Below are 25,360 nucleotides of genomic sequence, written 5' to 3'. Positions count from 1 at the left end.
TTAAATGACTCAATGAATTTTATTGGTTAAAATAATAATGAGACACAAATTTTGATAGAATATTAAGTCATTTATGTGATGCTATAAAAGGAAATGTAAAGAACATTTTGGGAAACCCAAAAAAAAAAACGTAAAAAACAAAAAGAGAGGGAGGGAGTAAGAGGCTAAGAAAGAAGTTTAGTAGTAGTTGGATTATTATATTCTTGTACTATGGCCATGTTCGGCAATATTAGCGGTAGCGGGTAGCGGTTATCGGTTGAGTAGCGGGTAGCGGTTAGAGTAGCGAGGAGCGGTGAATAGTAGCGGGTAGCGGTTAGCTGTCAAAGTAGCGGTAACTAATATGAGTGTTCGGTAAAAGTAGCGGTGGATATTATAAAAATAAAAATAAAAGCAAGAATATTATTTAAAACTTTATTATAAATTTGTCAAACGCTACCCGCTACCTTAAACGCTACTAAGGGCGTGTTCGGCGGTAGCTTTTGAGGTAGCGGGTAGCGTTTTGACCGAGTCAAGACGCTACTTATAAATTTGTAAGTGTTTGGCGAGGTAGCGATTTAGGTAGCGGTTAGCGGTAGAGGTAGCGGTTGAGTAGCTTTTATCAAACGTTAAAATTAGTAGCGTTTAAGGTAGCGGTAGCGTTTGACAAATTTATAATAAAGTTTTAAATAATATTTCACCTTTTATTTTATTTTATAATATCAACCGCTACTTTTACCGAACACTCATATCAGTTACCCGCTACCTTTGACAGCTAACCGTTACCCACTACTATTGACCGCTACCCGCTACTCCAACCGTTACCCGCTACTGAACCGCTACCCGCTACCGCTACTTTTGCCGAACAGGGCCTATAAATATCAACGTTCATCAAAGATACTCCTTTCTGAACAATATTTGTCAGTTTCCATGGCTCAAAAGAAAGTTGTATCCTCTTTGCTCCTCCTCTCCCGCCGCTTCTCCGCTGCAACTCCCACCAAAATTCCAACCACCCCTTTCTCTCTCTTTCGTCTCCGCCCCCTCACCGCCGCCGCCGCCGCCGCCGTTTCTCTCCACCATTCTTCTTTACCCTTTACCGCTTTCCGAAGCTTCTCGGCTCGTCAGTCGCAGAACTCTCTTAGCGACGATAAACCTAATTGGACGAATCGCCCTCCTAAGGAAACAATCTTGCTTGATGGCTGTGATTTTGAGCACTGGCTTGTTGTTACTGAGCCTCCTCCCGAAAATTCTACCCGCGATGACATAATTGACTCTTTCGTCAAAACCCTAGCTCAAGTTATCGGAAGGTACTTTTCCTCATTTTTCTAGAGTTTTCGTTTTCGTTTTCGGTTACATTCCAGATTTAAGTATGTTTTTTGTTTGGTGATTTTGTTTGGGGGTACAGTGAACTGACACAAAGCGTAGTGATGTAGACAGGATTTGGTTGGAGGTCTTGTGTATCACCTAATTAAACTATTTCGGCATCCAGTGTTTGATATATTTGTTGATTGGTGATTTATCGTTTCATTTTGCATCTACTTGTAATACATTTTGTTTTTGCTTTGATTTCTTGCTTTTAAATGTCTCTTGGATGTAAATTCGATTATTTGGTTTAAATATTGCATATTGTTGGGGTTTGGTTTTTTCAATTTTATGTAAAGATATGCACTAATATGAATAAAGAAGATTCTGGCAAGTATAAAAAGTTGAAGCTTTTTCATCCTCCTCTGAGTCTCTAACTCTCTAACCCAGGACTCCTCCATTTGGTTTGCAATAGATTAATGTGGTTATGATTGGAGTAATGGTATAGCCTATGGGTAGTTGTGTTTGACGGTAATGATTGATTTTCCTCTTTGCAACTGTATTTTTGTTTACACTGTATATTATCATTTACATGATTTTGTACTTCCGTGCTTGTGCTGAGTGCTGACAGGGGGTGGCGGGGTCTGTGTGGCTGCTTAGAGTTCACAGTAATAAAGAATTGGATTATGTTGATGAATTGGAAGTAATAAAGAATTTCTCTTGAATTAAGAGATGAAAACAACAATAAAGCATAAAGGAATGTCCATGATTTGTACTGATTTGTTGTTGTTTTCATCAATCCTAGTTGTGGCGTTCTTATTAATTAGTTTGTCCAAAGATCCATCTGCTAGATCATGCAGTCTGACAGCATAAAGAGAAGTAATGTAAATACTACTGGCCTTTCATGATTACCTACTGCTCTAAAATACTGCAATGTAGGTGCACTTTTACCCTGGTTTTTAGTTTTGTGACGAAGATAAGTTTTTGCTATTAGAATGTAGCCTTACAATGAAGGTTAATTTGGGTTACAGCTGTGGCTGTAGGGTTTACAAGGGCTGTGACTTGTTTCATGTCTCCTTGTGCGTAGTTGGTCTAGAAGTAGTTAATATGTTGAGGATAACTACGGAGGATAGAATATCATATGAGATAGAGTTATGTAATATGGTATCTAATACAACTATAGAAGTCTATACTTATATGATATTCTATCCTCAACAATATACCAATATGCATGCTTATTGCTAGAGCATGGTAAGCTGAAAAGAGGGTGCTTCATACTTAACAATAGATGTTTGAAGTGTGAGGATTCATCCATGTATAATGCGTATGGCCACTTAAAGTCTTAAACTACTATTTCATTCTTTTTCTTGATTTTTCCCTGGCTCGGGAATGTGGAGAACTGGAGGTGACATTTAATTGGATCATTTGTGTACATTTCTTGCTCTGAGTGGTCTTTGTTTTAGCTACTGGTTTGTGTTTAACTTGGTTTCTGGTTTCTGTTTTTGGTTGTGGTCTATTAAAATTTCAGTGAAGAAGAAGCAAGGATGAAGATATACTCTGTCTCTACCAGACATTATTTTGCCTTTGGTGCCTTGGTGTCTGAGGAATTAACATACAAGCTTAAAGGTTTTACTTTATTTGCTTAAAAGCCAATTCAGCATCTGGTTTGTGAAAAGCAAAAAGCTAATGGTTTGTTCCCTCTGTTTTATGTTTTATGCAGAGTTGCCAAATGTTCGTTGGGTCCTTCCTGACTCATACTTGGATGTTAAAAACAAAGACTACGGGGGTAAGAAAACGATATATTTGATAGCATTTTGGTTATTTTATTTTGTAGATGGGACATTCTGCGATTCTTTGGTATTGGTTTTGAAATCTATCTTTGTTGTTCTTTAGTGCATTACTGCATTATGCTTTGAACTTTGTTAAAGTAGTTTGTGTTTTTTGTGCAATGCTGCAATTAGTTGGTTATTCGACCTGGGAAGGATACAGTAACATGTCATTGTTTGCCCTGGTAGTATATTTGGTTTGTTCCTTGATTTTGTTGCCTTGTTAACAGGTGAGCCCTTTATTGATGGTCATGCTGTTCCATATGATCCGAAATACCATGAGGAATGGGTAAGGAACAATGCAAAGGCACAGGATCGTAACAGGCGTAATGACAGACCACGGAATGCTGATCATTCTAGGAACTTCGATAGAAGACAAGGAGAAAGGAATGGTCCAGAAGCTAATACGGGAGGTCCCAGAGGCAACATGGTTGGTCCACCCAACACTGGAGGTGCACCACCCAGCTACCCTGGTGGCGCGCCACCTAACAATGCGGGATATCAGCAGAACATGCCACCCACCAATGCGGGATATCCACAGAACATGCCACCACCCAACAATGCTGGATATCAGCAGAACATGCCACCACCCAACAATGCCGGATATCAGCAGAACATGCCACCAAACAATGCTGGTTATGGACAGAACATGCCACCAAACAATGCTGGTTATAGACAGAACATGCCACAAGGCAATCCAGGATATTCACATAACAGAGGGGGTGCGCCACCACCTAGCTATGGGGGTCAAGGAAATCCTGGCTATGGAGGCAACACCAATCAAACAGGTGGAGGGATGCCTTATCAGAACGTGCAAACGGGTAATCAGAACCAGAACTATCCGCCACAGAACAGAAACTATCAGCAAGATGTGCCTGGAAGAGATGGGCCAAACTATCAGTGATGCTTTTGTAGATAACTTACTCATGTTTAAATGCCTAGAACAGAACCTTATGGTAGGTACACTTTAAGTAGTTTTAGTTTGTTTGGAAGGGACTAAGTCAAGTATACAAATGTTTCTAGGGTTTGGGATGGCAGTATTTTGCACAACATTTGTGCTGTACCTCTGTTCACTTTCAGACAAAAGGTTATTTTGACGCAATTTCTGTTTAGCGGGAATTATCATTCTTCAACAGTTGAGCCTGGAGACAAAGATAGTTCAATATTGTGTATATGCAATGCTTTATTTTAGTACTTAACTGAAATATTTGATATCAAGTCTAAGTATCATTAATTGAGACATCAAAACCAAACTACATATCACATAGAACCATCTTATTAAAAGCTTGTTGTATGAAATCAAAGTTTTTTCTTCTTTTGTAAATTTAACATTTTATTGCGAAATTGAAAACCGAATCAAATTACAATGACATTAATATAAGAATTCTAAACAAGTGAAGTGAATTCTAAACGAGGTCTAATTACTTAACTAGATTAAATGTCATGATTACGATTTAGTGTAACTGATACAGTATTAGAAATCTGTTTATGGTATCATTAGTGCAACTGTACAAGATGTTAGAGAAAACCGTTTAGCCTACAAAACACCCCTAGTTTTATCTACTAGAGTTTTGACTAGGTCTAAACGCTACCTCCGCACAAAGATCAACAGGCTAACCCACAACTCAAATAGATACCACAAACCTTGGCTTAAATCGTCCCTTACAAAGTTAGCCTGGGATGACCAAATCTTGTTCACACTCACAAGAACAAACCAGTGAAGATGCTAGATAATAGACCCGAATTCTCTAGCATAAGATCACTTGATTTTAGTCAAGTGGTATGCACTCTGCTGATTTCAAACAAACAAGGTAAGAAGCCAAAGACCGAGGACACACTGGAGAGAAACAAATGATGAAAAAAAGATAAAACACTAATGCCTGAACAAAAATCAAAGTAGCAGATATCGTATAACATAGATTTTGACAAATAAAAATACTGGGTAGTTCAACTAAAGCTAGAATTCGACAAAGGTCTCCCCCAGTTTTGATCTAAAAACAAAATTTATCCCAGACAGCAAAAGGATTACTCGTCTTCCTGGCTACGCAAGCGAGCAAGTTTGTTAATGACTACGACATCCAACTGTGCAGCACGCTCGACGATATCCTTTCTCTTCTTCGTTGAGATGTTGTGAGCGATCTCAGCACAGTAGGTTCTAAAATTTTGCAAAGAAAATTGGATATTAGAAAACACACTCAATAAATTAGTACACAGTGAAAGGGATTGAGAGGAAGAAAGTTGAAGGGGGGAATTCTATTTGTTACCGATTATGCATCATAAGAAGTTCTAGATCGCTGACATTGTGGACGACAAACTTCTTGAAGCCATTGGGAAGAAAGTGCCTAGTCTTTTTGTCAGAACCATAACCAATGTTGGGCATCAAAGTAACTCCCTTAAACTTTCTCCTCACTCGAGAATCAATACCCTTTGGCCTACGCCAGTTAGTCTGCAGGAGACAACCATTCAGATTAACAGAGAAATTACAAATTTGAGAGGAGCCCTTCTTAATCAAATAGGACAGCAGAATCATTATATTTTGGAAATTTATTGTCTATTGTCTTTCAACACACACTCCCCTCATAGGAGAGAGGGGGAGCCAAAGATATTTGACTGGAAACAACCACATAATACAGGGAAAGGGAACGGGAACAGGATCCCCAACCTCACAGGTGGAAGGTGACACAATGCCTCTAAAATTACCCAAGCATTAGGGATTGAACTCTATAAGCCCAACTGAGCCCAATGCCTCTAGGAGATTGAACTCTATAAGCCCAACATATAGACCGCTCAGGTTTCAAATAACACATAAAAATGCATCAGAATCACCCATAGCATCTTGATTAAAACATGAAGTAAACACAAATCAATTTTACACAACCCTTCTGGCCAAGACATAGAAAGACCAGTTCTCATGGGGGTATTTTTTAGAACATAACATTTAAACACCAAATATTTTTCTGTGTTATAAATTAACTAATATACTTTTATTCAAAGGCTAGCCCCAACAGTTGTGAGGCAAGCATTCGCAGAAAACTTACAACCCTGACAGCATGAATATCATATCAAAGACATGTGCCCACAACTAATCATGACAACCCACAAACTTAATATCTTGACTCTGGATAGTGTGCAGCCCAGTGATTAATGCATAGCCCAGATTGTACATTAAATTACTAGTTTTACAAGCTTGTGTAATACACCAGCGTAGCTAAAAATGCATATAGGTCAAGGCATCAAGCAGATAACAAACAGTAAAACAAATCTACTAGAAAAGGCTAAAGAGCTAAACTATGACACTCTACATCAGAATTTGATTGTAAGCTTGGTACCAACTACTAACCGGGTTGTTTTACACCTTTATGACGCTCTGTTCAAACAAACTAATACGAAATACCACACAATTACACAGCTGAATTTTGGTTATATATAAAAATGAAAATTACAACCCAGTAACCAACCAACTTTAATTGAAAAAACATCAACTTTAAAAAGTGAAGTGCTTCCAAATCACCCCAAGACAGGTAAGTGAGTGCTTACTGCAAATATGATTTCGTACAAAAATGAATAAACGACATTCTGCATAAAGGCGTTATATTCATAGAGGACAGCAGGTTTAAAACCAGAATAAAATTAATCCAAAGGGTGCCCGAGTTCAAAGTCAATTCATATGAATACAAAACGCAGATTTGACCACGTTCTCAATACACTTAACAAAAATCTCAATAAAGTAACCTAGTTTACCCCAAAAACATCAGATACCGACATTCATCATGTCAAAAACCCTTCGCCTCTATATCCAACTATTTTCATAAACTAGATCACCAATACACTCATTTACGCCAAAAAATCACATTCCGTATACTTAGCTTACATTTATGCAACCAGCTCATGTAAACTTCATGTCAACAATAATACCAAAATCTGTAGAAATTAAACCATTATCACTGCAATTCACGACTACTAGCAATGAAATCCAACAAAAATTTACTTTTCTTCCAAAATTTTAAACATTTGAGCAATCAAAAAAGCTAAATCTAAGATTAAAAAGTTGCAGAAATGAAGGATGTGAAAGTATATACCTTGACACACATCCGCCTGTCATGTTGCGGACGCTTGAACTGCTTAACCCGCTTCTTAACGATCTTCTTGACCAATTTAGGAACGGCCATTGCTGATTCCTTCAAAGTTTCAAAAATAAGAAAGGATTGTTCAAATTAAGCTCAAAAGTAATGGAAAATGAACAAAACTGAGTGCATAAATCATTGAAAATGCAGGAAATGAAGAGAACTAATGGCAGAAGAGGAGAGAGAACGAGAGAAACTTACGGAGAAACCTTTGACAGGGAAGCTTACGGAGAAACTTTCGGTGAAACCCTAGAAGCTTTGTTTATAGTGTTCTTATTAGGGCTTTTCTTATCACGGGTCTACGGGTTTGTGTATTTGGGCCTTTATTTTGTGAAAACTGAAGAGGGGAAGATGGCCGGCCATACTCAATAGGATCGTAGTTACGCCTTACGTGTCAAAAATCGACCTGACTTGAGAAATCGTTTCGTACGGTGAAAATAAGCGATATCATAAGTGAGTTTATCTGAGAAACATAAATTCCGAAATTGATCTGAACAGACCTGATGATGATTAGAAATCCGTTAAACATAGTGAATTCAGACTTTGAAATTAATCCGTTAGCAACCTGAGGAGACTCGTAACTCAATTTAAATCCCAACAACTTTTAACTAAAACAAACCCGCATCTGATGCAGCAACCATAGAAAAGTTGGTTTTTTTCCGATAACAACCACAATCAATTCAACCCAACAAAATTCGATAACCGATTTAACTTGCATTGTTGTAGACACGAACTCAAATTCAACTGAATTGTCTTCAATCCGATTCAATTCTCAAAAATCAAGACAAGTTTCGAGTTGTTACAAAAGTTAGTATCTTTTGTTTGTATGATAAATAATTCGGAGACAAAGTCATAGAAACTTTTTTAAAAAAAACTAAATTTGCCATGGAATATTTGATTAATAAAGTGATCTTAAATTGATTGTAAACTTGAGACTCACTTAATCTATACAATACGAGATTACAACCCTAACTCAATCTGAACTCAAACCATATGCCCAAATCGAAATTTACCCTAAGTTGATCTAAAGTTGACATATACGAAGTATATATGATACTCAACATATCCAAACTTGACCTGAACCCAAGATTAATCTTTCGAATATGACTCATACATACCCACGGTAAACCAGTTGATGTGTACCGTAATCCACCAGCACACAGACCAAACTCGACACAAACCGAATTAAACCGGTATAACCCATATTTAGCATGAACCAGTTCAAACTGGACACGAATATTAACCCGAAATGAAATCACCTGAAGTCAAACCAACTTAACCCAATTATGAATTCAAAGTTACTCGAGCTAGTACAAATATAAACTTTGACCCAACATTATCCATTTTAACGTGATCAGGTCCATTCATAACTGAGTTGAACTCTGTTACCCAGTCCAGTAACCCGATTTATAAAATCTTAGTAGGCATAATGTGTTTCTACCACCAAAGCAAAAAATCTTACAAATACTCCAAGGTATGAACCATCCTCGACCTTACCTCCTTCACTCTTTCAATATCAATGACATCGTCTAGATTGAAGCCATGTTGTTTTATGCACACCCCTTCTTGATCACACATTACCACCTCTAGCGGTCTAGCCTCACTTGTTTTCACCAAATTTAGATGCTCAACATCCACCTTCAATTCTTCAAAGAACCACAGAAGGAAGAAGTGCAACAATAATCTTGCCAACTGATCAATTAACTACACCTAACATCCAATAACGAGTAATAAAGTAATTAATGTATTTTACTATTTCTTCCATTTATCTATAGATGGATTTTTTTATTCTTCATATTAACTTGTAAACTAAATTTTTACCATGTTTAATTAATACTTCTTCCGCTCCTTATTTGTCACACTTTCTTTATAGAACCGTTTTAATATAGGGTATCAATTCGGTCAAAAGAGTCGGTTTTGGGTTGGGTTCATCGGTTGGAAACAAGTTCATTTTGCTACTGGATCAGATCATGTCGTATTCCAAATTAATGGTCAGATCGGTTCCAGTTGATTAAGTACGGGTTCATATCGGGTCGAGTTAATAACAAATCGGATTATAACCGGGTCGAATTATAGTCGAGTTGGAACGCGTCGGGTTGTAACGGGTTTAGGCGGATTGTAACAGGTTCGTATCATATCGGGTCGGACTCATATCGGGTCAGGTTCACCGAATAACTGTTTGTAATAGGTCAGACTGAACAAGTTTAGTCGGGTTACATCATGTTTATGTTCATATCGGTTCAAGTTCTTATCGTTTCGATTCTTATCGGTTTGGGTTCATACAGTATGGCTGAATTAATAGTGGGATGAAATGGATAGCGGGTCGTACTTTGGTTAGGTCAATTCGATTCCAAATTATAAATTATAATATCTGGTTATTACTAAAATCACAATTTTCAATACTTGTATAATTATAATATTGTGGATTTAATTAGGGAACAAGAGTGATAATTAACTTTTAAAAGGGTTGAGAATTTAAGATCGGTTGGGGATTACACAGGTTACGGGTTGCAAAACAGTTTGGATTAAACGAGTTACGGGTTGAAACAACTCGGGTTGTAAACGGTTCGAATTAAACGGGGTTGAAACGGTTTGGATTGAAACTAACCAGGTCATTAATGGGTTTTAGATCCATTTGGGTTGGGTTGTAAAAGATCGAGTTGTTGCGAAACGATTTGTTATTGGCTTAATATTTTCCGTATGGTTCAGATTCGTGTTGAATATAATCGGATTAGATCCAGTTTCAGATTTCAGCACGTGGGTTATTAACGGTTCGAGTTTTAAATCATCTGACCAATTTAGCGGATTCAACGGTTCAGGCTGAGAATGGAGAAGCCAATTTGAAACTCCGAACCTTATCATGTACTCCTACACCCTTCAGCAAACTAGCAACATTTTCGAACATCATCAACTCTCAGCTCCCTCCAAAATTGAAGCCATGTCCATTATCTCAACCTCACTCTCACTACATTCTCTCTCTCCAAACCCAAATTCTAAGCAATTTTTCTCTCTAATCTCAAACCCATCTCCATTTCCCACCTCATACTCACCCAAATGTTTCGTAATTCGATGCGCAAAGAGGTCAAGAAGAACAGGGAAGCTGCGTTACCCATCAGAGAAGAAGAAGCTCAAACAAATTCATAAGGAGAAAATGGATGTTAAGGATAAATTTGAAGGGTCTTGGAGATTGTCTAAACTTAATGTTGAAATTGATAAAGACCCTGGTAAAGATTTTCTTGGTGTTTCTGATGGTCTCCTTGAACAAATTGCCAAAGTTCTCGAATTCCCGGTAATGAATTGGGCGTGATTTTGTCACAAATTCATAACTTTATACGAAAAACCCTTGTATATATGCTGCAAATTGAGAAAAGTGTTATATTGGGTGTTTTCAACTGTGCCTTCTATAGCTTTAATTTTATTTCCAGGCGCATTGTTGTGGTTTGAATTTTGCATTAAATGCTTGGCTAATTGGGGATTTTGAAGAATTTTTGGTTTTGATTATTTGCTGCAAATTGTGAGTTAATGATGCCTACATCTGTTGCAAAGAAGTTTCTGTATGTTGAATTTCTTGAAGTTTAGCTTATTCTATCCTTGTTTGCAGGTTGCCTCTTTCCTTCCAGCAGAAGCATTCACAGTGGTTAGAAAGTCATTTGATGCGCGAAAGGTATTTTCTGCCTCAATGTTCTATATCAATCTTGCAATTCCATAGTTTCAGACGAGCCGTTTATATACTTCATTAGAGTTGTCATCCAATTTGTTAGTGGTTAGAGACAGCAGGAAATGCGTTGATTTATGCAGTGTGTGTGAGCTCATGATATGCACAATTTTGCACTTGAAGTTCCATATTAATGTGACTGAACACCCAAGAATGGTTTACTTTAGCCTGAAAGATATCACTATTGTTGCGCACTTTTGTCAGCACTGCAAGATGCTCGGTTCAATGTTCTTAAGCACTCTTGCGAATTAGTTTTGATGTCAGTGGGCATGTCATTTCTTCACCCGTTACATTTGTGTAAATGTATGTATTCTTAAAGTTATAAAAACTATGTGGAAACTTGGACACTGCATGCCAACATCAGATCTACCCATACAAATGTCTAGGAAGTAGGAAGAAACTATCTTTTGGTTGTGAACCTATGGGGAGAGTCAGGAGACTGTTGAGAAATAGAGAGATTTTCCTACTGCACTTAGTGCACTAGCAACCACCTTCATGCATACACGTGAATACATGGTACTTAAAAAGTCGAGTAAGATGGAGATAGGGCAAAGGATTTATAAGCATTAGTGTGGGAAGTATTGTTCGCCCTATTTTCAGCTTTTATGCACGAGTGCAGTTCCCCAAATACTACCAATTATACATCTTCAGGTTTTCTCCCTTCAACAATCATGTAAGCTTTGTACAGTGTACTGTACTGCTTGTGTCTGCTACTTTTATGATTCTTTGGGGTGCACAAAGTAGAAATTTGGGAGACGATACTTAGCTAAAAGTTGGTTTGGAAGCTCTTTGAGAAGTCGAGACTCGAAGGAAAACAGTTATGGCCTTAAGGTAGATGAGTAGATCACAACATTTTTGCTGAAACTTCAAACAATTTTCGAAAATTGTGGCACAAGTTACTTAAATTTAAAATTTCCTTCTCTAGTAAGGCATGCTGGAACAGTGGAACATGAGTCATGCTGCTCCTCTGCTGATAACAAAGTGCTACCTGTATCAGTTATTTACTTTAGGTCTTCTTTATCAACTGGTGACGTTATAACTGTGTGTTGATGTTGTCACCCGTAGCTGGTGGTAGGTTCCCTGGCTAGTGCAGTATAGCGCCTAAGAGGATTGCACAGAATTGGTCTTTCTTGTACTTGAATCTTTCTTTTTGCAGATTTTACCTGCTGAATACTGCTATTTGAGTCATATCTAAGGTTGTTATCCATTTATGTGGTAGAATTTTCCATGAAAAGAATTTCAAGAAGTAGGTGAAAGATCTTTTATGTCGTGCATGAATTTATGGTGTAGCAGCTTGTACGTTGCCCTCTCATTGCATATATGTTGCTACAACATTTAAACCCTTTGTCTAGAAGACATACTGGTAGAGAACGTGTTTTCTTGTTGGCGGAGACATTCCTCATTTGGATCTATGTTCCACATTGTCATTCGTCCAAGGATGATGCATGTTAGAGCTGTCTTTTTAAAGTTCTCTCTTTTTGTGAAAATTTTAAATCTCTTGATGATGAATTGGTCATCATACTACTGAAAGGTTATTAGAGTTCTCACACCTACTGGTTTTATTCTATTAATTTTGAATTCTTCTCAGTATGATGCAATGTATCTCGATAAGATGTGCCCCTCTAGTGCTCTGAATCATCGCATGTTTAAATCATGAGCATGGTTTTGGTTAGAATCTTCTTGAAATGGAAGATCGTGTGGATATTCCTAGGACTTATATAATCTTCATGTTTTTTTCAGCTATTGAAGACACCTAAGTTTGTTTACACAGTTGACATGGATGTCGACAAGCTCTTAACTTTCGAACCTCGGTTATGGGATTTCATCTCCGAGATGGAGCCTAAGATGGGACTTGTTGAGCATATTCCCCAAGAAAAAGCTGTTGGTGATTTATTTAGTTTATTACACGACTGCAAGAAGGATCAGGAAGGTACTTTAACAGTGGATGCTGGTAGTAACGGTAGTATCCCATCTTACAAACCGAAAGTTGCTGTTGTTGGTAGTGGTCCTGCGGGTTTGTTTGCTGCTCTTGTGCTCGGTGAGCTGGGTGCTGATGTTACCTTAATTGAACGAGGCCAACCAGTAGAACAAAGAGGGCGTGACATAGGTGCGTTGGTGGTTCGCCGGATAATACAACCAGAAAGTAACTTTTGCTTTGGGGAGGTAACTTTCTCAACCTGATATTTTCCCTTTGTGGTGTTTGTTTTCTCCTGTAAACTATGATATTGCATGTTCTTATTTCTGTGAATGCACTGACGGTTTTGCATTTTGGATATTCCTATATATATACTCCCTCATTTCACTAAAATTGCAACACTTGCAATTTGCATAATATTTTAGGCAAGAGGAGAGAGGACGCAAATATGTTGCAAGCCTATGTGATTTTGCACAAAAAGTAAGAAGTAGAAAAAAAAATATTTTAAGGAAGATAGAGAGAAGAGGAACGAGAATGAGTGAGACTAGTATGATTAAAGTAAATGGGTTAAATCGTAAAAGTTACCAAAGAGGGAAGTGTTGCAATTAATTTTAAACATCCCAAATTAGCAAGTGTTGCAATTTTAGTGAAACGGAGGAAGTATGTATAAAGTTATTTGTCGGAAATTATTGGATGTTTGACCCATTAATACTGGAGGCAAGAGAGTATCCAAGTAGACTGCAGAATCTTTTCAAGAGCTAACTGAATATTAGACAGTTTACTGGAAGGGCTGGTACTCTGGTAGGCCTGGTTTCCCTGGAAAGGCTATATGAAGGTGTAGGGCTCTTTTCCTGCCCTCCCAGCAAGAGAAGATTCCCAGCTATGATTAGAAAAAGAATTCAATCTGGCAAGTTGGTATAACGGTTACCAAAAGGACATTATGTTAAGAATCAAGATGATCCTTACCTATCCTCTCACTAGAACAGAAGATAGTACGGAGTAGGTAATTACGAAGGTAAATGGAAGTGAATTTAGGTGAAACAGCAAGATGTAACTGTATCGATAATAGTCAAGATAAGAATCACCAATCACAACCTAGCCAATATTTCAAGAGGCTGGTGTTCTTTCAAGTCACAATTCGTCTCTCAACTTTTCTTAATACTCCTCAATGTGTTGACTACCCCCTTTTATCACCCCTCTTGTAACTGGAGAACTTGCTTCTAGCATGAGTAACTAGGGTAGACGACTTAGATTGATTCTTTTCACATTAATGGAGTCACTCGTACTTTTTTCTCTCTTTTTTGTGGAATCTGGATTGTCAATTACAGAAACTCAAGTAGTCTAAAGGAAACTAAAACTAAGTCTGTTCTCCTTCTCCAAAAGTTAATGTATCCCCCCTCCTTCCAAAACAGAATAGTGACGACTAATGAAGGGAAAGTTGCTTGCAACTTCTCATCACTAGGGTTGCATGGATTTTGTGTGTGTGTGTGTGTGTACCAAGTCCAAGGAGCTAATTTACACCAAAAGCAAATAGACAGGCTAGCATTTCAGTCATAGATGTCGCAAAGTTAGTAATAAAGTTACACGATGCATACACATATCACCCACCAATATGCCACTACGTCTATGCAAGTTTGTATATTATGTTTGTAATCGCTTGGTGAAGACATTATGAGGGGCATTTCTACAATTGATTGTTATTGCAGCTTATAAGGTAATTTTTCTAATGGATATGTGAATTCTTCAAGATTGTAGAGGGATTAATCAATACTTGCCTAGTTTACTGACAGCGCAGACGAAATTTCCCGGACCATAATCTTAGTGTTTGAATTTTTTTAGTTCTTTTAATATTTTTTCGTTATTAAATGACTTTGTGATTCTGCACTGTTTAATGTTGAGCCATTTAAAGTACTTATGTGTGGCAGGGTGGTGCAGGTACATGGAGTGATGGGAAGCTTGTCACAAGAATCGGGAAGAATGGTGACAGTGTTCAGGCGGTGAGAATGCTATCTATTGAAGCATAGGCATGTACATATTATGATTTCTGAAGCTGACTTATTGCATTACAAACATTTGCCTATTGCATTCTGGCATTCTTAGCTGGAGCTGAGCATTGTCATATCATGAGAGTAACTGTCTCAATAAACATTAACTCTTCTACCTTCACTCATTGCTTTTAGTTTAAAAATGCCTTTTACTTTGTGAGTAAATATCTTTATTGAGTGAATTCTTCTACCTTCACTCACTTGAGTATATCTTTTGCTTGTTGCTCCTTTTGTTTCCCCTGGACTATCCCGAGAGCCGACTTTCAATTTTACATCCTTTCAAATTGATTGTCCTAATTATTCATTATAAATTTGTGTGCTTAGTTAACAATTTCATTAACATCTATTGCTCGCCTTTCTCGTCTTTGATTCTTTTACTAAGAAATGTCTAGTGAAATGGAGTCTTATGTTACTGTTAGTATCAGATTCAAAAGTTAACACAACCAGAAAAATGTTGGCCATTACATCGAAAACTATATCTACATGTCTACTGTCTACGTCATATGATCTACTGAATTAATTAAGAGGATGGTCAAAGTACCTATAGCATCTTCTATCTACATAATGTAAATTTGTAACATAGGGAATGGAGGACTGCATTGCCTTTGTACACTTGCTATGGGTGCTCTGGCTAGAATTATTTGCTTAATAGTAATTGAGTAACTTGTGTTGTTTATATCTCAGGTCTTGAGGACGCTAGTTCACTTTGGAGCTCCAAAGAGTATCTTGGTTGATGGGAAGCCTCACCTAGGGACAGACAGGTTGGTTCCGCTGCTTCGCAGTTTCAGGCAACATTTGCAGGCCCTGGATGTAAGTCACATAATTGATCATGTTCTTTCTGGATCAATTGATCACTTCCTCCGTTTCTCAATAGATGCGTCGCTTTAACCTATCACGATTACCTATACACAATTTTGACCATCAATATCTTTAATCCCCCTAATTATTGTTTGAACACCTACTTAACATATTGTAATTGGCTTTATGCCACAACTAGTTCTTAATTAAAGCATTAACCCAATTGCACCAAATTAAAAAAGTTAATGTGGTCAAAGTTAATACTTCACCATTCTAGAAATATTGCTCCGTGTAGATTTTTTCGCTTCACGACGCACACTTTGACCAATAATATATTTAACTCCCTATAAGTAAAAATTATAAGAAGTTGATATCTTGAGTTGAGACTTGAGAGTATAAATAGAGACAATCTTATTATCTTAACAAAATCCAACATGACTATGTTTCTCCTTGTGTATAAATGACAAAATACATGGTCAAAGGAGAGTGTGTAAAAATCGAAAGGGTCTAATATTTTTAGAACGGAGGAAATATGTAAATGATATAAAATAATGTCAATGCTATGCATCTGTCTATTTAGAAAGGGAGAAAGTATTTCACTCAATCTTGTTCTCATCCCCCCCCCCCCCCCCTCTTGTGCTGCTGATCTCATTCTCTCATTTCATTTTGTTATTTTGTTCTTTGGTATCGTTAGGTCTCAATCAAATTTGGAACAAGGGTTGATGATCTGCTTGTAGAGGGCGGGACTGTTAAAGGGGTCAAAGTTTCAGATGTTACAAAAAACTCACTAATCTATAGCCAAGAATTGAGTTATGATGCAGTGGTTCTGGCTGTTGGGCATTCTGCAAGAGATGTATACCAGATGCTCTTATCACACAACGTGGAATTGATTCCGAAGGACTTTGCTGTAAGTTTTAGCACTTGTACGTCAGTTCGCCAAAATAGCCTCTAACCTCTCTTTTTCTTTCACGGTATCAACAATTTGATAAATATTGATAACATCGGACTCTTAGTAGACGCTAGTTCCTTCTGGTAGCTGGGAAAGTTTCATTAGTGGGGTTGTGATTTAGGGTTTGGCCCTTTGTGTAGACATATGATATATATTGGACTTCTGGTTGGGAGGGGGGAATAGAATTCTGATTTTGTAGGGGGTTCTTGCCATACTAGTGAGTTGTGATATTGGAGGTGAGTACTAATTTCAACAGACGTTTCACTTTTGACTATGAGGGACAGCTATGGTTCGGTCAAGTAGAGCCTTTGGTTCCCCTCTTTTCTTTGTGGGTGGGGGTAGGGGGCAGAGTTGAACCTTGTCAGCTGAAAATTTTGCTTATTTTAAAAGTACAAATAAATTATCTTTGATATGTTTTGTTCATGTTTTGCTTAATTGTACTATTGTAGACATCTTCATGTTGTTGGATATTCAGTTTCATATTCTGAGATTAGCAATTGCCTGGAACTAATTTACTGGTGTCCTTTAGATTGGCCTGCGGATTGAGCATCCCCAACAACTGATAAACAGCATACAGGTAGGTCCTTTATGTCCTTTGTTAGAAGCAAATTCGTTTGTCATTGAATTCTTTGTCAAATGTAAATTATTGATCCGTTCTAGCAGTAAAAAAAATTAAGAATTCCCTTTTTCTCCTGTCTACTATTTTTAGCAGTATCTTATACGTTTATGACCCTTTGTTTAGTTACGATGATTGATTTTATGCTGCATTATTAACGTCTTGTTTTTCAAGTATGCTATATACGAAATAAATGGTTTCATTTGTACTCCTTGCTCATGACAGAGTGACTAAAGTAATCATATTTCCTCCAAAGTTTATACGAAGTATAAGTATTTCCTAACACCAACAACACAACTTTGTAACAATAGCTAAGGTATATGAATGTGCATTTTGTTCTGCTAGGTTCTGGTTAGAGTTTATGAAATTCACCTTTCATATATGTCCTCCTTTGAACTATAACTTGCAAGTTCTCTATGGAAGATCTTATTGTGGTTTCAGGTTCAGGAAAACTTGCTGAAGTTTACGGTTATACCAGTAATCACTAGAAAACATCTTGCAGCTATCTGATTAGACAGTTGGGGACTTGCTTCCCTCTTCTACAAATTAAAGCTACTATTAGTCTTTGATGAATTATGACTCCCCATTTAGGGCTTGTTTCCTCGTTCTACATACATAACTAATATAGAATCCTTTGACAATCACAAATTTTGGTTGGTATTTCATCCTTGAATGCCTTCTTTCTGGTGTCTTTGCTGCTGTTTTTCATGTTCAATGGAGCAACATATGGTCATCCACTCATCTATGTTAATTTGGCTTGACAAGACATGAATAATATATGAACATCCTACAGTTATTATTTATTGTGGCTTTAATTTCCATAGTCGATACCTGGTTCAGTCTTGTGGAGAGAGGGTATTGGTAAGGAAGAATATCCAAGGAAGCAAAACAAACCAAGAGGTCATTCCATGATTAGTTTGTAGGAGAGGTATGTTTTGTGTATTGAGATACTTGAATGACTAGTAAGAGACACTGATTGGATTAGAGGCGGAGGAGCGAGAGGCTAGGATCCAATTTTTTTACATGAAATGTGCAAGAATGTAGAGGCGAAAGTTTTTGTATATTGAGGGCACTATATTTAGACACTGCAGTTCATGTTCTGATAATTAGTGTTGACTTTTTCTGTTATTCTGATCAGTAGAAATAAGTAGCTCTTGTTATCCTATTCACCATTAGAGAAGGAATTGTGACTTCATATGTGTGGAATGTCAATTTGAGTTATATTTATAGCATCATTACTCATTAGTGTCTGATGTACAAGACATCATTGACTAACATTGGCGTAAATTCCTTCTCTGCATAGTTGTGCACACGTCTTCTTTCAGATAACTAGCTGGATCAATTCAAATATATATTGAGCTTAAATTCAAGCCGCAATGGTAATATTCGAGTTATGTTAAGACGTATTTTCTTATATGAACTTTCAGTACGCCGCATTAGCCGCTGAAGTTCAAGGAGGACGTGGAAAGGTACCAGTTGCAGATTATAAGATTGCAAACTATCTCAGTGGAGAGGATGCGGAATCATCCTATGCATCTGCAAGCCGTGGCTGCTACTCTTTTTGCATGTGTCCTGGAGGACAGGTACTCTGTATGGGCTAATTTCTTTTTACTAAATTTGTAGGATGTCTTTGTAGCTTAATTGAATGGTATGTCGACTCCACTTAAATTATAAATGTGTTAAACGACTAGGGTTTATGTGCTGGAAAATCTTATGAAATAGTGTAAAGGAGTGAAAGGTTATTTTTTATAAATTACGGTAATTTAGATTGCTGATGTTCAATTCGGCTTCCCTTTGTTAACATTTATTAGTATGATTTTTCAGGTTGTTCTCACAAGTACAAATCCGTCAGAGCTCTGTATTAACGGAATGTCATTTTCTCGACGTTCATCGAAATGGGCTAACTCGGCACTAGTTGTTACAGTCTCATCAAAAGATTTTGAGAGCTTAAATTTTCACGGAGCCCTTGCTGGTGTTGCCTTTCAGGTAAGCCACTGCTGATCTTATGAGTAAGTTCTTCATTTGGATGGATGCACATGTATTGGTTTTCCACTTTATGCCTTTTCTTTTCCTCTTCTTGGAGACGCCCGGTTCACACAAACATAGACACACCCCTTGAGTAAAATTGACACTTGTTAAAGTTGAATGGTCTAAGTTTTACGCTTGATTCTTTTCAACTTAAAAAAATTAGTTTCAGAAAAATAGAATCATATTGTATTACTTGAGCGGCTTAGTTGCTACTCAAGTTCTATTCACAACTTAAAATAAGGGCCTAGAAGTTCAGATAAGGGATACTCAAGTTCAGTTCACAACTAAAATAACTTCAATAAGGGTAATCACGTGAAGAACAAAGCCTTAGTAGGTTAGAAACATGTTCTCACTTCCCGTGGCAACATTAACTAATCTATCTGAACTTAACTGAACTTATCTAAACTTAGTTTATCTGAAAGAAACTTATTTTGTCTGAAATAAACTTATTTGTGTGTGAAAATTATGAAAAAAACATAATTTTTCTGAACTTATGTTATCAGAACTTATGTAAACTTAACTGAACTTATTTTGTCTGAAATAAGTCGAACACAATAGAGCCTAAGTTGAATGTCACAAAGAGAAATTTATTTCCTTGTATGAGAATTGGGGACTGCTTTATTATTATGATGTACGGAGTACTACATTTCATTTGTCATGCTAGGTGAATAATCCTTTTACGCCTCTTCTGCATACTCTACTAACGCCGAGTTTTATTATAATTCAGAAAGAACTAGAGCAAAGAGCAGCTGTCATGGGAGGTGGTAATTTTGTTGTTCCTGTGCAGACAGTCACTGACTTTCTTGAAGAGCGAATATCAGGTATAAAGATCAGTAGCTTCTTTTTTTTTTTTTTGCAATTTCCGTTCATGTGTTGTTACCTTGTTGCCAGTATCATGATTCTCCTTCTATCCTCAGATACGTGTTTGCCACAGTCAAGCTATCGATTAGGAGTCAAGGCTTCAAATCTCCACGAGCTATTTCCTTCTCACATAACTAAGGCTCTACAGGATTCAATCTTGATGTTTGAGAAAGAGGTTTAATTCCATTACTATGACTTCCAAATCCAACTGTGATGATTTTGTTCTCCTTTTTCAGCTAATATGCAAGAAAGTTTCTGAACTTCACTAAATTCTCTATTTCAGCTCCCAGGATTTATCTCAAAAGAGGGCCTTTTACACGGAGTAGAGGTATCGATATGCTTCTTAAATACACGCTATAAAAAGTATAGAAGTATTATTCTACATAGTGCTCCCTTCGTTTCACAAAACATTTCCTATTGTGTGAATAAACACGGGTATTAAGAAATTGCATGTGTGACAATCATTGTTATGTACTTCTATGGGAAATGGGAAGAAAGTACAAGATTGTTTAATGAAAAAGTAAAAAAAAAAAAAAAGTTGATGGTGGGGTTGGTTGGGTGGGAAAAAACAAAATTGTGTAAGAAAAAATGATCGTATTTTTATTCTTTTAGTGTTCTTTTGGCACAAGTTTCTGGAAAAGTGAGAAAAGTGTATGGTTAAAAGTAGAAACATGAAACGTTCTTTAGAACGCCCGAAAAGGAAAACAAGAGACGTTTTGTGAAACGGAGGAAGTAGTAGTATAAAAGTATAGAAATGATTGTGACAGAGGTAGATTTTTCGTCATGTTTTTCTTTTCTTTTTGTAAGCTCATGTTTAGTTAATATTTTTTGTAGACGAGAACGAGTTCTCCGGTTCAAATTCCAAGAAACAGTGCCACTTTCGAGAGCACGAGCTTAAAGGGATTATATCCAGTGGGAGAAGGGGCAGGTTTTGCCGGAGGAATAGTTAGTGCAGCCGTTGATGGGTTGTATGCTGGTTTTGCCGCGGCCAAAAATCTGGGGTTGATAACTGCTGATGTCGAATCTCTTCTAGGCAAGGCACAGAGTTCTGGGCTTACCAAGTATTAACAGCCTTCCAGCTAGTTATATTTAGAATTTTTGAATTAGAATTTTTGAAGATTAGGGATATAATTGCATAAGTTATGAGGAGTTAATCATTTGAAAATTTTGATTTGATTAGTTTTTTTCATATGGAAATTAATATAGAGTTTCGATCTTGGGTTGCCCGGCGAAAATAGGTAAGTTGAGAGAAAATTGTATGAATGTATGATCAATGTATTCTCTGTATAGGGTTTATTTTTCCTGCAAATAATACAAATTTTGTAACTGAAATTGTAACGTGTTGTATATGGTACGAAGGTATACTTTGTTATTAATTATGGTTCGTTTGAAATAATTGCAATTTTCAGTTTTTGATTTTATTAATTTGAAACTCATATGATTAACGTAGAATTATGAATTTAAATTTAATTGTATCTATAATGATTAAATTGATTTAGGCTCTGTTTGACAAGCATTTTCAGTCGCCTTAAATGATTAGGTGCTAATAATATAAATCACCTTAAATAATTAGAAGTGTTTGACATGGAGCTGATATAAAATTTAAGGTAGATAAGATGACTGATTTTGAAACGTTATTCTGAATAACGTTTGGAAATCAGTCACTGATTTTCTTTTTTTCAATAAAATTAAATTAAAAAAAATACCACAATAGTCTAACAACAGAGTTATAGAATCAGAACTAGATTAAATCCCGTGCACGCACGGATATTTAAAAATTATTATTTAATCATCTTTTTTATATGAAATATTTACCCCTTACATCTATTGCGTAATTAGTAAATCTCGAAACTACTCATTTTATCATTTTATCTTATAATATACATTGCCCGTCCTACTAAGTATTATACGAAGTATATATTTTAAATGTTTAATATGATGATTTGACCAAAATATTGAGTAAAAATATTTTCTGCTATTGATATGAAGATTTGACTAAAATATTAACAAAACTGTCTAATAATGTCATATTACATAATCTTATAATTTTTTCCATATATAAACATTTATAAAGAAAAAGGAAAGAAAATAAAAAAGAATAAAGTAGATTTTTTTTTTAGGAAATGGTTTTTGGCGGGAAAATTTTACACCAGGAATTGACACGTGTCATTCCTGGTGTCTCTTTTAGTATATAGTAATAGAAGCTTAAACACAAAAATACATCGTCGCGGCTATCAAAATGTTCCTAATTAGCATCGTCCGTGGTGGTGGTGGTCGATCATTAAAAAAAATGGGCGGAGTATGATAAGATGGAATAAATTGGGGATTGGTGGTTATTATTTCGGAGAAGCAATCAGTTTATAGAGAGGAGGAGAAAGAGAAGAAGATGGCTAATTGAAGATGGAGGCTAGTGCTTGGTAGTTTTTGGGTGCTTAGTATGAGTATAGGCGATGTTTGAGTCTCGTTGGCGATTGGTGGCTCTGAGTTTGACGGGAAGAGTGAAGGGAGAAGAAGGTTCATATTCAAGTTATTTTTATAATAAAATTAATAAAAATTTAATTATGCAAATAAATAGAATATTAATTAAAAATACCTACTACGTATAAAAATTCAGGTACTTAAAAAATAAGTTTTACCAAACCGTTAAATCAAACAACTACCTTATCAGTTTTAACACCTTATCAAATTCAGGTACCAGACTATTAATTTCAGCTCACTTATCAGTTTCAGCTCAATTTCAGCTAGTATTGCCAAACACAGCCTTAGAAAACCGATAACAATGACATTAAATTACTTTTTATGTGATTTCGTTCATTTTGTTTCTAGTTTTAAAATAGAAAATTGAAAACTAAATCCGATAATAAACTTTGGAGGATTAAAATCACAAAATAGATTATACAAACGCGTGTATATGGTGCTTACCATACTTGCTCAAAATTGACGAACTTGTAAAAGTTGATGCACGGTTGATGAACTCACTTCGTATTTTTGGTTTTTCTAATGTGTGGCTAGGGGAACACATCAACAAAATAAATTACGTAATAAATACTATCATTTGATATTGATGGACTTTTACAAGTTTAAAAAGGTAGGTTGAACATTTGATTTGTGAAAAAATGTAAACATATCTTATTTTAACTCTATTCAGTTTTATTACTTTACTAGGTTAGGTCCCATGCAACGCACGGATGAGACTAAATATTATGTTCTGAATAATTTATTAAACGAAGTTTTTAATAAAATAAAATCTATTTTTATCAACTGTTGTTGGGAAAATCAGAGAAAATTATTATTTATTTGGATTTTAAAATGATTAGTGTGATTTTTTGAGTTTAGCGTTTCGACAAAAATACTTAAATCGGGAAAATATAAGAAAAAAACTTATCAAACCATTATTAGATATCCTTTTTGTTGTGGGCAAAATTACCATGCCTTCGTGTACCAATGAGGATGCGACACATGGCACGTATTACGCCCCCTAAGCAGAAACCATACGAAGACTAGACCACAGCACGGGTATCAATCTACGTATTTACAATGTATATGTATTTGTATTTAAGAATGTATAAATGTATGTAATATACCTATACCTGAAAAGGGGCCTAGGTAGTAGGTATTCCAAGTGGTATGAATTAGCACAATAGGCCCAAAAAGCCCACTATTGCCAAAAGGGCCAGGGAATTGTAAGGAGAAAGGACACATGTCCTCCTCCCATACCCTAGCCAATCATGTAAAGGGAATATTAGGTCATTCCCACAAAAACCTAGTACTATAAATAGTCCCACTTTCCTAGAAAAAGGGGTGACAATCAATACATTCAAGAGCAATTGCTGCTCTGCCTTCTCTCTACTTTCTCTCTCTATAAAAATACAATCTTGTGAAATCCTTAAAAGTTACCGGAAAACCTCCAAGGTATCTCACCGGAAAAACCCCACAACATTTGGCGCCGTCTGTGGGGAGGTACGGTAACATGGAAGATCAACGACAGGACAACGATACTGGGCGGCCTACGCGAGTAGAGCGGCCACCCCTCGAAAGAGAAATGCCGACTGAACATCATACGCCGGCCACGAGAATCACTGGAGATGCCGCGCGTATATTTGCGGCCGGGCACACCCCTCGTCACGCTGCCGATGTAGAGGTGCTCAGCGAGGAGGACGACCAGGCCAATCGCACCCCTCCTGGAGGACACCTGGATCCTCGGGCGGATACGGTAATAGGGGAGAACCCGGATATGCCTGTCTCTGTGGGTGCTCTTCGGGCTATTTTGGCTGAGTTCCAAGCTGATGTGGGAAAGACAGTTAATGCTGAGGTACAGAAGAGTATGCTGATCTACACCACTGCTGTGGTTGCAAATCATGAGGGGCCGGCAAGCAATAGGCCAACACTTTCTTTGCGCCCCCCAAACGTCTGGACCAGGCTGACAGGCGAGGACCTGAGGAGACAGCCGCCAGCAAGTCAGCCCAATCAGGCAATGTCTTACCTACCACGCCGACTGCCACGGAGGCTGATCGGAGAAACGTCCCGAGGACGTGAGCAACCACGCGCAGAGCAATTGCCTGACTCTGAGTCTGAACTTTCTGACACTGGGTCAACCCCCGTTATGCCGGATAGACCTCTCCCTTATCCAACTTATACGCATCTGAGCCAGGCGCGCCCAGGGGTCACCCGTCCAACCCGTCAAACTCGCGGACGCGAGTCTTCCCAGCGGGCACCCTACTCAAGGCGTCAAGATCCTGTGTATCACATTCAGGAGGGGGTGTCCAACATGGCCCTGGGACACACCACCCCTTTTGCAGACTCCATCATGAGAGCCCCGAGGGAACCCAAAGTCAAGCCGCCCAACATTGATGCTTACGATGGGACCACAGATCCAGACATGCACCTCTTGGTCTACCGGCATCACATGTATGTCCAAGGAACAACTGACTCAACCTGGTGTAAGTATTTTCCGGGCACACTCAAAGGAGTAGCATCTAAGTGGTTCGAGAGACTTCCAGCCGGAACTATTCGCTTTTTTTCGGAGCTCGAGCTATTGTTCTCTACTCGGTTCATGGCTCACAAGGAAGAAAAGAAGACGAGCATGCATCTGAGTAGGATTCAGCAAGGGAAAGACGAGTCTCTGAGGAGCTATGTGAAGAGATTCAATCTAGAGGCAGGGCAAATTCCAGATTTGCCAAATGGTGTTGCATTCGATAACTTCAT

The 25,360-nt window shown here is 37.4% G+C and overlaps 3 protein-coding genes across 3 annotated transcripts; 2 read left to right on the top strand and 1 right to left on the bottom strand.

Moving 5' to 3' along the window:
- Positions 1–879: 879 nt before the first annotated feature.
- On the top strand, positions 880–4,237 carry LOC110775300 (multiple organellar RNA editing factor 8, chloroplastic/mitochondrial). Its single transcript, XM_021979907.2, has 4 exons — positions 880–1,283; positions 2,807–2,904; positions 2,999–3,064; positions 3,335–4,237. Exons 1-4 carry the CDS (start codon positions 907–909, stop codon positions 4,006–4,008), a joined length of 1,215 nt encoding a protein of 404 aa, XP_021835599.1. The 5' UTR covers positions 880–906; the 3' UTR covers positions 4,009–4,237.
- Positions 4,238–4,956: 719 nt separating this feature from the next.
- On the bottom strand, positions 4,957–7,557 carry LOC110775301 (60S ribosomal protein L32-1). The gene is made up of 4 exons (XM_021979908.2): positions 7,430–7,557; positions 7,184–7,282; positions 5,369–5,550; positions 4,957–5,259 (listed from the first exon to the last, which is right to left on the bottom strand). Exons 2-4 carry the CDS (start codon positions 7,271–7,273, stop codon positions 5,130–5,132), a joined length of 402 nt encoding a protein of 133 aa, XP_021835600.2. The 5' UTR covers positions 7,274–7,282; positions 7,430–7,557; the 3' UTR covers positions 4,957–5,129.
- A 2,535-nt stretch (positions 7,558–10,092) lies between these two features.
- Positions 10,093–21,576, top strand: LOC110775302 (uncharacterized). Its single transcript, XM_021979911.2, has 13 exons — positions 10,093–10,517; positions 10,830–10,892; positions 12,684–13,106; positions 14,784–14,855; positions 15,588–15,713; positions 16,396–16,608; positions 17,180–17,227; positions 18,694–18,849; positions 19,091–19,252; positions 20,022–20,115; positions 20,212–20,330; positions 20,439–20,483; positions 20,990–21,576. Exons 1-13 carry the CDS (start codon positions 10,167–10,169, stop codon positions 21,221–21,223), a joined length of 2,106 nt encoding a protein of 701 aa, XP_021835603.2. The 5' UTR covers positions 10,093–10,166; the 3' UTR covers positions 21,224–21,576.
- The last annotated feature ends 3,784 nt before the right edge of the window (positions 21,577–25,360 follow it).

This window comes from Spinacia oleracea, chromosome 2 (assembly GCF_020520425.1).
Source record: "Spinacia oleracea cultivar Varoflay chromosome 2, BTI_SOV_V1, whole genome shotgun sequence".
Taxonomy (NCBI): Eukaryota; Viridiplantae; Streptophyta; class Magnoliopsida; order Caryophyllales; family Amaranthaceae; genus Spinacia; species Spinacia oleracea.
Note: the sequence above shows the minus strand (reverse complement) of the source record. Positions and strands in the feature narration are given on the sequence as shown.

What these genes read in the sequence shown, in the direction of transcription:
- LOC110775301 (XM_021979908.2), bottom strand. Translation starts at nt 7,273, where the DNA reads ATGGCCGTTCCTAAATTGGTCAAGAAGATCGTTAAGAAGCGGGTTAAG. An exon ending in ACAGGCGGATGTGTGTCAAG is followed by an intron (nt 5,551 to 7,183) that starts GTATATACTTTC and finishes TGTCTCCTGCAG; the next exon opens with ACTAACTGGCGTAGGCCAAA. An exon ending in CTTCTTATGATGCATAATCG is followed by an intron (nt 5,260 to 5,368) that starts GTAACAAATAGA and finishes GCAAAATTTTAG; the next exon opens with AACCTACTGTGCTGAGATCG.
- LOC110775302 (XM_021979911.2), top strand. Translation starts at nt 10,167, where the DNA reads ATGTCCATTATCTCAACCTCACTCTCACTACATTCTCTCTCTCCAAAC. An exon ending in AGTCATTTGATGCGCGAAAG is followed by an intron (nt 10,893 to 12,683) that starts GTATTTTCTGCC and finishes TGTTTTTTTCAG; the next exon opens with CTATTGAAGACACCTAAGTT. An exon ending in AACATTTGCAGGCCCTGGAT is followed by an intron (nt 15,714 to 16,395) that starts GTAAGTCACATA and finishes TGGTATCGTTAG; the next exon opens with GTCTCAATCAAATTTGGAAC.
- LOC110775300 (XM_021979907.2), top strand. Translation starts at nt 907, where the DNA reads ATGGCTCAAAAGAAAGTTGTATCCTCTTTGCTCCTCCTCTCCCGCCGC. An exon ending in CTAGCTCAAGTTATCGGAAG is followed by an intron (nt 1,284 to 2,806) that starts GTACTTTTCCTC and finishes TTAAAATTTCAG; the next exon opens with TGAAGAAGAAGCAAGGATGA. An exon ending in ATTAACATACAAGCTTAAAG is followed by an intron (nt 2,905 to 2,998) that starts GTTTTACTTTAT and finishes TGTTTTATGCAG; the next exon opens with AGTTGCCAAATGTTCGTTGG.